General features: G+C 46.7%; 1 protein-coding gene across 1 annotated transcript in view; it reads left to right on the forward strand.

Annotated features, from left to right (window-relative positions):
* The window catches only part of MOCS3 (molybdenum cofactor synthesis 3), a 482,262-nt gene that overhangs the window by 45,975 nt on the left and 418,825 nt on the right, over nucleotides 1-17,462 (forward strand). The window contains exon 2 of the mRNA XM_040429301.1: nucleotides 1,507-1,639. Coding sequence (XP_040285235.1) covers nucleotides 1,507-1,639 — 133 coding nt within the window. The remainder of the gene's footprint in view (nucleotides 1-1,506; nucleotides 1,640-17,462) is intronic.

The raw sequence follows: 17,462 nt of genomic DNA on the forward strand, positions 1-17,462 counted from the left end.
GAAAAATAAATAAATAATTGTCCATATTTATTGATATAGCTATATATAATCTATATCTGCTACCAATATATATATATTTATCTAAGCAATATCCATATTGAATATATATTTGAATAATATAGATATTGCTTAGATACAGATACTGCTAATGGTACTTTCACACTAGCGTAAGTGTATTTTCACACTAGCGGCAGGACGTATCCGACAGGCTGTTCACCCTGTAGGATCCGCCCTGCCGCTATTTGGCCGTGCCACTGGACTGCCGCTCTGTCCACATTGACTATAATGGGGACGGGGGCGGAGCTCTGGCGCAGCACGGCAGTGCACGGTGAGAGGTCGCAGGACTAAGTCTACTTTCACACTTGCAGCATAGTGATCCGGTGAGCAGTTCCGGACAACTGAAACACGGATCCGTCCTTCCGGTCTGCGCATGAGCAGACCATGAAAACTGTGAAAAAGACTGCCAGACGGATCCGTCTATCCGCATGACAAGCGGATCAACGGATCCGTTCTTGCAATGCATTGGTAGACAGATCCGTTCTTGCAATGCATTGGTAGACGGGTCCACATCCGGATCTGTCTACAAATGCTGTCAGTTGTCACACTGATCGTCGGATTCGGTAGGCAGCTGCGACGACGGAACTGCCTGCCGGATCCCGCATCGCAAAACAACTGAAGGACGGATCCGTCCTTCCGGTCTGCGCATGAGCAGACCATAAAAACTGTGAAAAAGACTGCCAGACGGATCCGTCCATCCGCATGACAAGCTGGCTCCGGTAAATATGATTATCATTTATACCCAGTACCATCCCAAAAAGTTTATAAAAGCTAATCAATGCGTTATATGTACCACCACATGTCACATTTATCTCTAAAAACAAGCCCTTGTGCCACAACATCATAAAAAAAAATAAAAGCGTTTTATTTCATAATCCTCAAAAATGCTAGGAAAAGTATTTTACTCTGCTGCAAGTGACATCAGTGACTTTAGAGGGACATACATGAACTTTTCTCTTTGCTGACTGATTGTATTTGCCGTCGGAACACCCCATGAAAATAAATGGGACTATTAACTGTTATATTTCTCTGTGCCTTTCTGGGGGAACAAAAGAACCAATAAATGTAAAATAAAACACTGGTGTGAACAGAGCCTAAATTATTCTGCAACAAATGACAGGACACATGTCACAGAGTAACACAAAGTTCGTAAATTTTTATGGCATCACTATGCCTAGTGATTATACAGCTTGGTGGTAAATTGTCTCGTGGCTGCATACAGACTGCGGTTCATGTGGTTCCCCTATAAGGCATCATATTTGCATTTCTTCTCATAGGATCTGAGAAAAAAATGTTTGCTTATGTGTAAAATCTGAGACCTGTGTAAGTGCAGTAAACCCCAAATTTTTATATTGGCGCTGTATGCTGCTTCCGAGTACATGAGTCTGTGCAGTATGGGACTGGAAATACCATTACTTCTTTTACTAACACTCATTTACTTTTCTCTAGGAAAAATGCTGCTCAGCACCAAAACTGCATAATGTGGATGAAAAAGTGGCTGGAATTGTAAAGACCTCTCTTACCAATGTGGACATTCTAAGATACAGCAGGCAACTTGTTTTACCTGAGTTTGGAGTTAAAGGCAAGTACTATGGGGCAGGTTTACAAGACTCACAAAAAGTAAAATTGTCTTTGTTTCCCATAGCAACCAATCACAACACAACTTTCATTTTTCAAGTGTAGTATATGAATTTAAAGCTGTGCTGTGAATGGTTGCTTTGGTCAACAAAGACAGTTTTACTTTTAGACAGTTTCATAAATCTGCCCTTATGTGTTTCTACATAGTGTACACTAATATATGCAACTACAGCAGCCTCTGATCCTTTGAGGTGTAAGGCGATGGGCCTCCTATCCTGCAAAAAATTAGCATCTACATAAGACAATCGCCCAAAAAATAAAAAAAATATGGCTTTCAGAAAATTGAGACACAAACATGTTTTTATTTCAAAAATGCTTTTGATGTGTAAAAGTTTAATAAATAAAAAAAGATACATATTAAGTATTGCAACGTATGTAACGACCTACTCTATAAAAAAAATATAAAAACTGTGCCAAAACAACCTATTTTTTTGTCACCTTGTCCCATAAAATGTAATATTGAATGATCAAAAAAATCTTATGCACCCATAAATGGTACCAATAAGAACGTCAACTCTTTTGCAAAAAAACAAGCCCCTGCACAAGACCATCGGCAGAAAATAAATAAATAAATATGGCTTTCAGAAAACGAAGACACAAAAACATATATTCCAGCTCATCCCTTATGACAGCACCACAGGAGGTTGTTCCCCTTTGACCTTCTTGGGACATGAAACAGAGAGGTGTAACAGTCCTACAGGCTCACCTGAGTCAGAGGACCGCTGGCTGGAGGTAGGAGTGGAGCCCAGTGGCAAGGACCACAGGCAGGTAGTAAGCGTGGTCAGACAATCCGGATGGCAACGGTGGTAGCAGTTCAGTAGGTAGGGATAAGGCAGAAGAGTAGTCGGTAGGCAGGCGGTGAGTCAGGGCAGGCGGCAGTAAGCGTGGTCAGACAATCCGGATGGCAACGGTGGTATCAGTTCAGTAGGTAGGGATAAGGCAGAAGAGTAGTCGGTAGGCAATTCCTGGTCAGCAGTGGACTTCCAGCAGTAGCAGGAGCAACAGATGAGGAGAAGCTTGATCAAGGCTCAGGAGCTCAATAATCAGCAAACTGGAGTGCAAGGGGCTGGACTATATAGGGAAGTACCAGGTGTGGGGAATCAAGGGTAATGAGCAAGGCTAGGCAAGACTGAGGTTAACTAATAGGCTTCAGGGAGGAATGTCCAGGGAGGACGGTAGCCTAGTAAGCAGGGCTACCGCCTGGGATGTGGCTGGTAACGGGTTCGAATCCCGACAGTACTCCCCCCCCCTTCCAAGGTGACCTCCGGGCACCGCAGGGGCAGGCTTACCGGGGTGCCGTTGGTGGAACTCTTTTACCAGTCTGGGGGCGTGGACATTTTCTTCTCGCTCCCAGGAGTTATCCTCGGGAGGGTAACCCTCCCACCCAATTAGGTATTGTAGTCTTCCCCGGTGGATCCTGGAGTCGAGAATCTTTGCGACAACGTATTCTTCTTCACCCTGTACCCTCACAGGTGGTGGAGGGGGCGAGTGGCGGCCTGTGAAGGTGTTCTCCACGTATGGCTTGAGGAGAGAGCAATGGAAGACAGGGTGCACCCTAATGGAGTCTGGGAGGTCGAGCCGGAATGTGACCTCGTTGATTTGTGCGGTGATCCGGAACGGACCCATGTATCTTTGGGCAAATTTTTTGGAGGGGACCTTCAATTTGAGGTTCCTGGTGGACAGCCACACCTTGTCTCCCACATGGAAGCCCGGGGTGGGTTTGCGACGTCTGTCTGCTCCCTGTTTAAAGCGCCTCTGGGCAAGCTGGAGGTTGTCTATAATGTTCTCTTGTGCCTCCTGTAGGGTTGTTAGGCGTTCGGCCACTGCTGGGAGGGTGGAGGCAACGGGTAGGTGGGGAATGAACACCGGGTGCGAGCCTGTGTTAGCAAAGAAGGGGCTGTGCTTGGTTGAGCTGTGCTCAGCATTGTTGTAGGCGAACTCGGCCGTGGGGAGATGATCAAGCCAGTCATCCTGCAGGTGGGAGCTGAAACAGCGTAGGTATTGCTCTAGGGTCTGATTAGTTCTCTCCGTCTGCCCGTTTGACTGAGGGTGGAAAGCAGAGGACAGGTTCACTTTAACCCCGAGCGCCAGGCAGAAGTTCTTCCAGAACTTTGAGGCAAATTGTACGCCTCTGTCGGAGACCACGTCGTCCGGGATCCCATGCAGCCTGAAGACCTCTCTGAGAATAAGATCGGCCGTCTGTTTGGCTGTGGGTAGGCCTTTGTAGGGGATGAAATGGGCCATCTTGGTGAGACGGTCGTCCGCGACCAGGATGGGTTCATCCCTTTTGAAGGAGGAAGGTCTACCACAAAGTCCATGGAGATCGAGCCCCAGGGGCGGGAGGGAATCGGGAGGGGTTGTAACAGACCCACGGGAGAGGAACGAGGAGTCTTATTGCGGGCACAGACCGTGCACGAGGAGATGTACCTCTTGATGTCCTCCTTGTATGTTGGCCACCAGAAGGAGCGGGAGAGAAGCTCCTGGGTCTTTCTTGTGCCAAAATGGCCGGCCACCTTGGAGTCATGGTTGAGTTTGAGCACTTCGAGCCGTGCGATTTCTGGTACATATAGTTGTAGGTCCTGATGAAACCAATGACCGTTCTTAAACGTAAGGCTGACATTGCCTGTGGGGTGGGAGAGGAAGGGGTCATTTTCATATCCTTCTTTGATTGTGCCCAGGAGTTCTTTAGAGTAGGTGGCCCCTACGACCCTTCTCTCGGGTAAGATGTTATTTTGGCCCTTGTTACTCTGTGAGGGCTCGGAAAACATTCTGGAGAGGGCGTCAGCCTTGCCGTTTTTTGATCCAGGGCGATAGGTGATGAGATAGTTGAAGCGGGAAAAGAATAGGCTCCATCTGGCCTGTCTGGCTGAGAGTCTCTTAGCGCTGCGGATGAACTCGAGGTTCTTGTGGTCAGTTAGTACGATTATGGGGTTGGTGGCTCCCTCCAGCAGGTGTCTCCACTCGGAGAAGGCATCCTTGATCGCCAGTAGTTCTTTGTTCCCGATGTCATAGTTCTTCTCGGAGGGGGACAACTGGCGGGAGAAATATGCGCACGGGTGTAATAGCATCCTCTCCCCTGTCCGTTGTGACAAAACTGCCCCCACCGCAGAGTCTGATGCATCCACTTCGACTGTAAATGGGAGCTCGGGGTTCGGGTGGATTAGGATTGGGGCAGAAGTGAAGAGGAGTTTCAACTTGGTGAAGGCCTCCTGGGCCTCGGGTGTCCAGGAGAAGGGGACTGCCTTCTTGGTGAGTTGGGTGATTGGTGCTATGACCTTGGAGAAGTTCCGGATAAACTTCCGATAGAAGTTGGCGAAGCCAATGAATCTTTGTATCTCCTTCTCGTTTTTCGGAACGGGCCAGTTCATCACAGCTTGGACCTTCCCCGGGTCCATACTTAGGCCCGCTGGGGAGATGATGTATCCGAGGAACTGAGTGGTGGTTCGCTCAAACTCGCATTTCTCTAGCTTAATATGGAGAGAGTTCTGTCTGAGCCTCTGCAGTACCCTGCGGACGTGTTCGCGGTGCTGCTCGAGGTCTTCAGAGAAGATCAAGATGTCGTCCAGGTAAACGACTACAAACAGATCCAGCATGTCCCTGAGGACGTCGTTAATGAAGTGCTGGAAGGTGGTGGGAGCATTGCAGAGTCCGAAAGGCATGACCAGGTACTCGAAATGACCATAACATGTCCGGAAGGCGGTCTTCCATTCGTCCCCAGGGCGGATTCGGACGAGGTTGTAGGCCCCTCGAAGGTCGAGTTTGGTGAAGATCTTTGCTTCCCGGAGTCTCTCAAGGAGTTCGGAAATCAGTGGGAGCGGGTACCAGTTTTTTACGGTTATGTCATTAAGCTTTCTGTAGTCTATGCAGGGACGCAGGGAGGAGTCTTTTTTCTCTACGAAGAAAAAGGGGGCTCCCGCGGGGGAGGTGGAGGGCCTGATGAACCCCTTCCTCAGGTCCTCGTCCAGGTACTCTTTCAGAGCCTTGAGTTCAGGCTCTGAGAGGGAGTAGATACTGCCAAAGGGTATTTCGGCCCCGGGCAACAGTTCTATAGGGCAGTCGTAGGGTCGGTGTGGTGGCAGCTTGTCTGCGTTTTTCTTGTCGCAGACATCCTGGAACTCGCTGTATTGAGGGGGTAGCAGATCCTTGACGGATAGCTTTGAGATGGTGGTGTCTTCGGGTGGAAGGACGGGTCTGTGGGAGCAATTTAGCGAGCAGAACTCGGACGGGAATCGTATGCAGCGGGTTTCCCAGTCTACCGAGGGGTTGTGGGTGGCCAACCAAGGGATGCCCAAGATCACCGGGAACTTCGGGGAAGCGATCAGCGAGAAGTGGATCTTTTCGCGGTGATCGGGTTCTATGAGGAGTTGTAGTTCGGTGGTCTCGTGAGTGGCCGGCCCCGAGGAGAGTGGGGATCCGTCGACGGTTTCCAGGTCAACGGGGGCTGCCTTGATTGTCAGTGGAATGTTCTTTTCGCGGGCGAAGGTTAAGTCCATGAAGTTGCCTCCCGCCCCGGAGTCTAACATCGCTGAACAGGGGAGTTGTCGCCCCTCAATGTCGATGAGGATGGGATTGATGAAATGGGATCCATGAGCCGCCGTATTGTTATTTTCCGGGGCTGCTGACGGGGTTGGAGTCTGTGGTTGCTCCTTTAGTTCCGTGACGGCAATAGTCTTTCGGATCTTATGAGGACATTTGATGGCAAAATGACCCGGCTCCCCACAGTAGAGGCAGAGGTTTTCGGCCAGCCGTCTCTCCTTCTCAGCTGTAGATAGAGACCTACGTAGAGCGTCGACCTGCATAGGTTCAGTTGCTGATTGGGGGTCGCGCTGGGCGTTGGAAGAGAAGGAGTAAGTGGGTCTGTGGTCCGAGGACCAGAGTCTTTCTATCTTCCTCTCGGAGAGTCTTTGATCTATCCGGATGCATAACTGAATGAAGTCATCCAGATCGTCCGGGGCCTCAACTCTGGCGAGTTCGTCCTTTATTAATTCTGACAGGCCTCGCCGGAATTGGCTCCTCTGTGCCGCTGGGTTCCAGGTGGTGTCCGTGACCCAACGGCGAAACTCGGCGGTGTATTCGGCGACGGAGCGTCTCCCTTGCCGCAGACCATGTAGACGCGCCTCAGCTGTCGCACAGCGGTTGGGGTCGTCGAAGACTTGGCTCATGGCGGTGATGAAGTTGTTTAGGTCGTCCAGGAGCTGACTGTTAGTCTCCACGTAAGGTGATGCCCATGCTAATGCTTCTTCCGTCAGGAGATTGACCATGAATAGCACCTTCTTTTTCTCGGTGGTGAAGGGGGCCGGGTACATCTGAAAATAGATGCGGCATTGGTTTAGAAACCCCCGATACTGGCGTCTGTCGCCACAGAATCTTGATGGGAGTGGCATGCGGGTGTCTGCGGCCGCGCCGCGGACGTCCAGGTGTTGCCTCTGTAGTTCAATAATCTCCCTTTGCTGGCTTTGGACTACGCCTTGGAGCTAGGCAAATTTCTCCTGATATGTAGTACCAAATTCTTGAAGTTCGGAGACCTGCTTACGCAGAGTGGCCATTGCGGACTCCATAGTGTGGCTGATTATTCTGTAACAGTCCTACAGGCTCACCTGAGTCAGAGGACCGCTGGCTGGAGGTAGGAGTGGAGCCCAGTGGCAAGGACCACAGGCAGGTAGTAAGCGTGGTCAGACAATCCGGGTGGCAACGGTGGTAGCAGTTCAGTAGGTAGCGATAAGGCAGAAGAGTAGTCGGTAGGCAGGCGGTGAGTCAGGGCAGGCGGCAGTAAGCGTGGTCAGACAATCCGGATGGCAACGGTGGTAGCAGTTCAGTAGGTAGGGATAAGGCAGAAGAGTAGTCGGTAGGCAATTCCTGGTCAGCAGTGGACTTCCAGCAGTAGCAGGAGCAACAGATGAGGAGAAGCTTGATCAAGGCTCAGGAGCTCAATAATCAGCAAACTGGAGTGCAAGGGGCTGGACTATATAGGGAAGTACCAGGTGTGGGGAATCAAGGGTAATGAGCAAGGCTAGGCAAGACTGAGGTTAACTAATAGGCTTCAGGGAGGAATGTCCAGGGAGGACGGTAGCCTAGTAAGCAGGGCTACCGCCTGGGATGTGGCTGGTCACGGGTTCGAATCCTGACAAGAGGTTAAAAGGTCCCTCCCACCTCCACCCACCAGTGTTCTTCCTGTCCCTACAGGGGATAGACGCAGAGAGGTTCCATTCTCTAGGGTTGAAGAGATTCTACAAGCCCTTTCAGGGCCTAAGGCTGGGACTTGGATCGTGGGGTGTCCGGCCTCTCATTCCCATTCTCGAATAGCCTTGCTAACACCTCTTGGGGTAGAGGCCCCTTAGCAGCCCAGAACCCACCTGGCGGTGTCTGGGCCTATAGGTGGGTTCTCTGATGCTCTGGGTTCGATTGGTGGATTCATCCTCATCCTTCCTACCCTATAAGTGGCCGTGCCAGTCCCTCTTATGTGGAGGTCCCCTGGCTTGCTCCTAACCCTGATGAAGTGGATAATGTAGCTGGTGGTTACCTCACTATGGACGGCTATGGGTTCATGGCACGGCCTGCTGCCACTTGCCTCCTGTGCGCGGCCTGCTGCCACTTGCCTCCGGTACACCCTGATACATTGCATCAACCACTAGAGATAACCGAAGCGTCGAAAGATGAAGGGAAGGAAGCAAAAAGATGATTCAGCTACCCCAGTAATGTCCAAATGCACTGAAATTTTTGGTGACAGTACAAATCCACGCTCATGTTCCAAGATCTGCCTAGCAACAGTGTACCCCAAAGGGAAAAAGGAGAAGGCAGTTAAGATGTATGTGGTTCTGGATGAACAGAGTAACAGGTCACTGGCAAGGTCAGACTTTTTCGATGCCTTCAACATTACATTGAGTGCAGTCCCATACACCCTAAAGACATGTGGAGTGATTAGAAACTTCAGGAAGAAGAGCTACTGACTTTACTATTGAGTCTCTTGACAAGAGAGTCCATCTCTCACTTCCCATTTTGATAGTGTGATATGATACCAGATGATAAATCCGAGATCCCTTCACCAGAAGTGGCCCTTCATCATCCTCATCTCAATTCAATATCTCCCCTTATTCCAGCTATCCAGACAGATGCCTCTATTCTTCTACTTCTTGGAAGAGACATTCTATAGGTACATAAGGTACGCCAACAAATTAATGAGCCCTTTAATGCCCCCTATGCTCAAAGACTTGACCTAGGGTGGGTTATAGTATGAGAAGTTTGTCTGGGAGCAGCACATCGGCCTGACAGTGTCAACACTTCAAAGACATCTGTGCTAGTAAATGGGCGCACGTCCCTTCTTAGTCCATGCCAGAATAGCTTTGTTGTTAAAGAAACCCTTAACACCATACTGTGACTTTCCTTCTAGTTACAATAGGAACATTAATAGTGGCATGGAGTCTGACACTTTAGGGAACTCAGTATTCCAGAAAACAAAAGATGATGACAAACAAGCAATGTCTATAGATGATCGAGCCTTTCTCCAGATCATGGATAAAGAGACTTTCCAAGATAAAAAAAACAATTGGGTAGCTCCTTTACCCTTTGCACACCAAGGTGGTATTCTAGTAACAGAGAGCAAGCCATGAAGCGCCTGAAGTGAAAAAGAAAACATGAAGTGAAAAAAGACTTTACAGAATTCATCCAAAGGATGCTTGATAATAATCATGCTGAAGTAGCAACATCACTGGATGAAGGTAAAGAACTCTGCCAATGTTTGGCGTTTACCATCCACACTAGCCAGACCAAATAAGAGTTGTGTTCGATTCCAGTGCTCAACATGAAGGTGTTATATTAAATGATGTACTACTGAGTGGCCCAGATCTAAACAACACACTTCTGGGTGTCCTCTTAAGCTTCAGGAAAGAGTCTATTGCCTTCACAGATGATGTGCAACAGATGTTTTATTGTTTTAGTGAGAGAGGACCATCGTGAGTACCTGCGTTTCCTGTGGTACAAGGATAACGACATAAAGAGGTAGCAGAGTACAGAATGAGTGCATGTTTTTGGTAACAGCCCATCTCCTGCTGTTGCCATATACTGCATGTGTAAAGCTGCCCAGAAAGGTGCAGAACATTATGGTCAAGATGCCAAACACTTTGTGATAAGACCTTTCTATGTAGACGATGGACTTGCTTCAGCTAACACACCTGAAGGAGCAGTCAACATTCTCAACAAAGCAAAACAAATGCTGGCAGATCTAATCTGCGACTACATAACGTTGCCTCTAACCGCAAACAAGTCATGGAAGCTTTCGCCGCGGTAAACAGAGCTAAAGATCTCAAAGACCTTTGCCTGGGAACAGACACCCTTCCTTTACAGAAGAGTTTTAGGCCTAAGCTGGGATCTAGAGAAAGACAGTTTTGTTTTTCAGGTTTCTTTAGCAGAAAAGCCATTCACAAAAAGAGGAATTCTATCCACTGTGAACAGTCTCTATGATCCTCTCGTGTTTGTAGCACCCGTCACCATAAAAGGTAAGTCCTTAGTTTGTGAACTGTGAAGTGGAGAAAGTGAGTGGGATGCCTAAGGGTACTTTCACACTTGCGGCAGGACGGATCCGACAGGCTGTTCACCCTGTCGGATCTGTCCTTCCCGCTATCTCGCCGTGCCGCCGGACCGCTGCTCCGTTCCCATTGACTATAATGGGGATGGGGGCGGAGCTCCGGAACAGCACGGCAGTGCACGGCGAAAGGCCGCTGGACTAAAAGTCCTGCATGTCCGACTTTTTAGTCCGGCGCCTCTCGCCGTGCACTGCCGTGCTGCGCCGGAGCTCCGCCCCCGTCCCCATTATAGTCAATGGGGACGGAGCGGCGGTCCGGCGCCACGGTGAAATAGCGGAAGGATGGATCCGACAGGGTGAACAGCCTGTCTGATCCGTCCTGCCGCAAGTGTGAAAGTAGCCTTACTTCCACAAGAGACTCCATGAGTGGGTCCAATGGACAGAGTCTTTACAAGTCTTACAATGTTTACAAATATCCAGGTGTTATGTTCCTGTTTTATTGTCACAAGCCTGCAATAGAGAACTGTACATTTTTTCAGCTGTATCTGTTATAGCAATAGGTGCAGTCGCTTACTTGAAGGTAAGCGATGCAGGAAATGTCTGCCATGTTGGATTTGTTATGGGAAAATCCAAACTAAGCCATAAGCAGGCACATACAATTCCACGCCTAGAGTTATGTGCAGCTGTACTAGCGGTTGAACTGTATTAGCTAGTGAGAGGCGAGATGGACCTAAACCTAGATGCTGTGAAATTCTTTACAGACAGTAAAACTGTCCTAGGCTATATCTGCAACACTACAAAGATATTCTTCTTGTATGTCTCCAATCGGGTGAATAGGATCAGACAAGCAACCCGTCCAGAGCAATGGTTCTATGTGCCCTCAGAACAAAATCCTGCAGGCCCTTTAGTTGAACCTTAAGCTGATCCTGAAATTAGGTCAGAAGTAGTAAGCTTCAGTACTAAAGCCTTTTGACACTACAGGGAGTGCAGAATTATTAGGCAAGTTGTATTTTTGAGGATTAATTTTATTATTGAACAACAACCATGTTCTCAATGAACCCAAAAAACTCATTAATATCAAAGCTGAATGTTTTTGGAAGTAGTTTTTAGTTTGTTTTTAGTTTTAGCTATTTTAGGGGGATATCTGTGTGTGCAGGTGACTATTACTGTGCATAATTATTAGGCAACTTAACAAAAAACTAATATATACCCATTTCAATTATTTATTTTTACCAGTGAAACCAATATAACATCTCAACATTCACAAATATACATTTCTGACATTCAAAAACAAAACAAAAACAAATCAGTGACCAATATAGCCACCCTTTCTTTGCAAGGACACTCAAAAGCCTGCCATCCATGGATTCTGTCAGTGTTTTGATCTGTTCACCATCAACATTGCGTGCAGCAGCAACCACAGCCTCCCAGACACTGTTCAGAGAGGTGTACTGTTTTCCCTCCTTGTAAATCTCACATTTGATGATGGACCACAGGTTCTCAATGGGGTTCAGATCAGGTGAACAAGGAGGCCATGTCATTAGATTTTCTTCTTTTATACCCTTTCTTGCCAGCCACGCTGTGGAGTACTTGGACGTGTGTGATGGAGCATTGTCCTGCATGAAAATCATGTTTTTCTTGAAGGATGCAAACTTCTTCCTGTACCACTGCTTGAAGAAGGTGTCTTCCAGAAACTGGCAGTAGGACTGGGAGTTGAGCTTGACTCCATCCTCAACCCGAAAAGGCCCCACAAGCTCATCTTTGATGATACCAGCCCAAACCAGTACTCCACCTCCACCTTGCTGGCGTCTGAGTCGGACTGGAGCTCTCTGCCCTTTACCAATCCAGCCACGGGCCCATCCATCTGGCCCATCAAGACTCACTCTCATTTCATCAGTCCATAAAACCTTAGATATTTCTTGGCCCAGTCTTGACGTTTCAGCTTGTGTGTCTTGTTCAGTGGTGGTCGTCTTTCAGCCTTTCTTACCTTGGCCATGTCTGAGTATTGCACACCTTGTGCTTTTGGCCACTCCAGTGATGTTGCAGCTCTGAAATATGGCCAAACTGGTGGCAAGTGGCATCTTGGCAGCTGCACGCTTGACTTTGACTTTTCGCAGTTCATGGGCAGTTATTTTGCGCCTTGGTTTTTCCACACGCTTCTTGCGACCCTGTTGACTATTTTGAATGAAACGTTTGATTGTTCGATGATCACGCTTCAGAAGCTTTGCAATTTTAAGAGTGCTGCATCCCTCTGCAAGATATCTCACTATTTTTGACTTTTCTGAGCCTGTCAAGTCCTTCTTTTGACCCATTTTGCCAAAGGAAAGGAAGTTGCCTAATAATTATGCACACCTAATAAAGGGTGTTGATGTCATTAGACCACACCCCTTCTCATTACAGAGATGCACATCACCTAATATGCTTAATTGGTAGTAGGCTTTCGAGCCTATACAGCTTGGAGTAAGACAACATGCATAAAGAGGATGATGTGGTCAAAATACTCATTTGCCTAATAATTCTGCACTCCCTGTAGACTGCGGCCACAATGTTTTGAAAGATTTTCTAACTGGAAGAGACTAAGCAGGGTTATAGCAAGACTAATCTATGTTGCTAAAAGCTTCAGAAGAAAACCAATGATCAACATGGAAGCTAGGGAGTTTTCCATGAAAGGGTCAGTTTAGAAGAACTTTCACAAGCCAAGACCGTTATAATTTCTTCTGTACAACACATATTTCTGGTAAGAATATGACTGTATTAAACAACAAAAGACACTTCCAAAACAGAGCCGTCTTACAAAACTCAGTCACTTTATAGATCAAGATGGACTGTTGAGAGTAGGTGGCTGCTTATCCTTTGCCACACTATCAGATGAGGAGAAGCAGCCTGTCATCATTCCACATGATTGCCACATTGATTGTAAGATATTATCACAATCAAATAGTTCACCAAGGGCGCCACATAACAGAAGGTGCAATCAGAGCTGCAGGTTTCTGGATTCTTGGTGGAAAATGCCTAGTGTCTTCAATCATTCACAAATGTGTAATGTGTCATAAGCTCAGAGGAAGACTGGAAAGTCAAAAGATGGCAGAGTTACCAAAAGATAGATTCAATCCTGAGACCTCCATTCACTAGTGTGAGTGTTGATGTGTTTGGTCCTTGGGCAGTTGTAACATGCCGCACTAGAGTAGGTAGCGTTGACAGCAAACGCTGGGCTGTTCTTTTCACATGTTTTTCTACAAGAGCAGTGCATATAGAATTGATTGAGTCCATGTCAGCATCCAGTTTCATCAATGCTCTAAGAAGATTATTTTCTGTTCATGGTCCAGCTAAGTTGATTCGCTCTGATAGAGGTATATGCAAGGAGCTGCATATATGCTCAAATGATGCAAAACTTCTACACTATCTTCAAGACAAAGGATGCACATGGATCTTTAACACTCCACACTCATCTCACATGGGTGGTGCTTGGGAGAGATTAATAGGTGTGGCTAGGCGCAGTTTAGATGCAATGTTACTCCAAGCTAAACCTACTCGTTTGAATGCAAAACCTTTGGTACCACTATCTACAGATCCATATAATCCAACAGTTCTTACTCCTGCTATGCTCTTGACCCAAAAGGTAGACTCTTTGTCGGCCCCTTGTGGGGACTTTAGTACAACAGAACTTCATGTAAAGCAATGGAAACAAGTCCAGTGTCTGGCTGATACGTTTTGGAAGAGATGGAGGAGAGAATACCTGTTTACCTTACAACGCCACAGGAAATGCACTAAGACCAGTCCGAATGTCAAAGTTGGAGACGTGTTATTGAAAGATAGTCAAGAAAGCAGAAACAACTGGCCTATGAGAATTGTCACAAATGCGTTGCCAAATAAAGATGGTAATGTCAGAAAGGTTGAAGTCAAAATTACGAAACAAGGGACTGCTAATGTGTACGCCAGACCAGTTTCAGATGTCATTGTTCTCCTTTGAATAAGTATTTCTATTGTGTTGCTGGCACAATACATAACATAGAGCTTGTCACTGATCACTTTCAGACATGACATTCGCCAGGAGTTAAATTCCATCCTGTGGATTACAAATGGCATTGGAGATAGTTTGGCCTAGTGCGGCTTCTCCAATCTGAAGACAACAAAACTATATCTTCATGCTAGCTACCAGCTTGTAGTACCACAGTCAAGAGACACTGATATTGTGGACTCATGTTGGTTATGTTACCAGTTCTAGTCGAGAATGTATATATTTTTTTTTTGTGTGTTCCCTGTACAGTATAGGTAGTGATATAATGTATTCTATCAGGCAGGCAGTGTGCTGCCTTTACAGGCTAATTAAGTTATAGTTATCTATATAGGCTATGTAGTTTATCACTGCCATCTAGTGGCAAAAGTGACTGGCAGCTTTACCCAGGTTATGTAAATCACTCGGGCAGGAAGTGACCCTTGGTCTAGGAAGTGTCTTCAGTCGTTTTAGATTGCTATTCTCTGTGGATGCAGCCTGTCTGCTTCTCTCTCAAGTGACTTAAGACATCAAATTTTCACAAAATAAAACAGAATAAAGTTCGATTCCTTTGGTAGACAACACAAGCAGTGGGTTTCTGTTTACTGGAGTTTCTGACAAGTGTTTAGCTGTCTGTTTAGAACCACACATAGTGTTTTGAGAGCGGAACAGGTATAGTATAGTATAGTATACGCTACACTTAGAGATAGTATGGGTCAGCCTAAAGTTAAAGGAACATTAGTGTGACCAGAGCACTAAAATTTAGTAAAGATCCTACCCAAACCTGTTATAATGGGAGGCGGCAGCGCCATCCTGGCTATGAATTCTTCTATGGATTACAGCTATCCCTTCTATTGCAATACATGGGTATATCTACCTCAAGACAAGTGATTTTCAGTAATGTCAACTTGTGCCCAACGAAACTCTTCTGTTATTCTATCTATGTGCACCTAAGGGTGCTGATGTCACGAACATTTTGGACTGTACCTTCGCTGCACCTAATACCCGTAACCTCAAGGCACCCAGGGAGCTACAAAACAGCAATAGAGACTGTGCATTCTTCTGTCCACATTCACACTTACAGCCATGCTCACACATATAAGCTGTGGCTATGTATGCTGCACAGGTCCTGTAACCTTTTGCCACTCCTCAGTCCCTGTGTCTCCTGGCTAGTGCCATGTGAAGATCTTGTGAATCCCTTAAAGGGAACCTGTCATCAACGTTATGCTGACCTCACTGGTTATTCATAATCTCCTGCACTGTCACCCATCTGCTGATGATTGGCAGTTCTCTCCTAGAGAGAAAGGGAGAAAACTAGGTAGAAGACTGTCAGTCATCAGCAGGTGGGCAGGGAGAGCAGGAATTTATGAATAACCATGACTCTTCTCAGGTGGCCGTGACTCTTTTCCAGGCCCAGTCTGCAATGATTGTCATGTTGGTTCTCAGCAACCACTTTTAACTTTTAAATGACAGACCCCTGAAATCAACTCACCTGTCTCCACGTTATGCTGCCATTAGTATGGGCATCATAAAGTTGATGACTAGTTCCCTTTAAGACTGCCTCTAACCTTGAAGCTATGCGGGCAGGTGGGCTCTCGGTTGGCCTGGTTTTGTCGGGAGGGTCCTTTCTTCTCCCTTGAGTTCATACCAGCATCTCCTGGTACGGGGTCCCAATCTTGTCCTGGACCGGTATGAAGTTAATGGTACAGTTTTGGTTACTTCATTGTTGATGTCCATACCTGCTGTGTGCCAGTGCTGTCAGCTTGGCTCTTTCTTACATATATCGTATAGACATTTCGGAGTTAGTTGTTTTTCATATTATAACAATTAAGCTCTTGGGAATGAACTGCAATGGTGGTCTACAGTAAATTTTTACTCTGTGCAATGGTTATCTACTTTATCTGGTTTCAGAGCGGGCCGCTTTTATTCAATGATACTTAACATATAGACTACAAAGAAAAAGGGGGTCAGTCAGCACATCCCAAAGCGCAGGGGCACGTTGCTATGGCTGATAACAAGACTGTTAAACAAAACATGCAATGCAACAGCTCACTGCAAATCAAATAAGGTACAAAATTGCATCATAATAGCAAATGCTGAACTAATAAGTTAGAGATACTTGGCAAATCGTTTTGTACAAAATAATTTGAGCCCGTCTGCCGAACATCAAGGCAATCTCTAGTTAGACGGGTTCCTAACACTAAATATACCTGTTATGTGCCATAGCGGCTATCATAAAATTCAGAAAGTGCAGGTTCCACTTACATGCTGGATCCACCTGAATTTCCGTCATTTTCGGTGCCAAAATGGCCTCCATTATATCCAGGGAAAGCAGTTACCAGCATGCACGCCGGGCCTACTCCACACCACCCCTGGCGCCACATGGTCACCAAGGACTGCAATGAGAGTCCACACACTATCTCTCTCCTGGTGCCAGATGGCTTCAGTGAGTGGGGGGGAGCAGGCCAAGCTAAATACTAACACTAATTAAAATCAACCTGTGGGACAGACTAGCTGGAAGGAGTGCACGACTGGGGAGGCAGCCACACCTCCAGTACAAACTGCAAAGAAAAAGGGGGTCAGTCAGCACATCCCAAAGCGCAGGGGCACGTTGCTATGGCTGATAACAAGACTGTTAAACAAAACATGCAATGCAACAGCTCACTGCAAATCAAATAAGGTACAAAATTGCATCATAATAGCAAATGCTGAACTAATAAGTTAGAGATACTTGGCAAATCGTTTTGTACAAAATTATTTGAGCCCATCTGCCGAACGTCAAGGCAATCTCTAGTTAGACGGGTTCCTAACACTAAATATACCTGTTATGTGCCATAGCGGCTATCATAAAATTCAGAAAGTGCAGGTGCAACTTACATGCTGGATCCGCCTGAATTTCTGTCATTTAAAGTGCCAAAATGGCCTCCAGCTCGTCTGTCCCACAGGTTGATTTTAATTAGTGTTAGTATTTAGCTTGGCCTGCTCCCCCCCACTCACTGAAGCCATCTGGCACCAAGAGAGAGATAGTGTGTGGACTCTCATTGCAGTCCTTGGTGACCATGTGGCGCCAGGGGTGGTGTGGAGTGGGCCCGGCGTGCATGCTGGTAACTGCTTTCCCTGGATATAATGGAGGCCATTTTGGCACCGAAAATGACGGAAATTCAGGCGGATCCAGCATGTAAGTGAAACTTGCACTTTCTGAATTTTATGATAGCCGCTATAGCACATAACAGGTATATTTAGTGTTAGGAACCC

Source organism: Bufo bufo, chromosome 4 (assembly GCF_905171765.1).
Source record: "Bufo bufo chromosome 4, aBufBuf1.1, whole genome shotgun sequence".
NCBI classification, from domain to species: domain Eukaryota; kingdom Metazoa; phylum Chordata; class Amphibia; order Anura; family Bufonidae; genus Bufo; species Bufo bufo.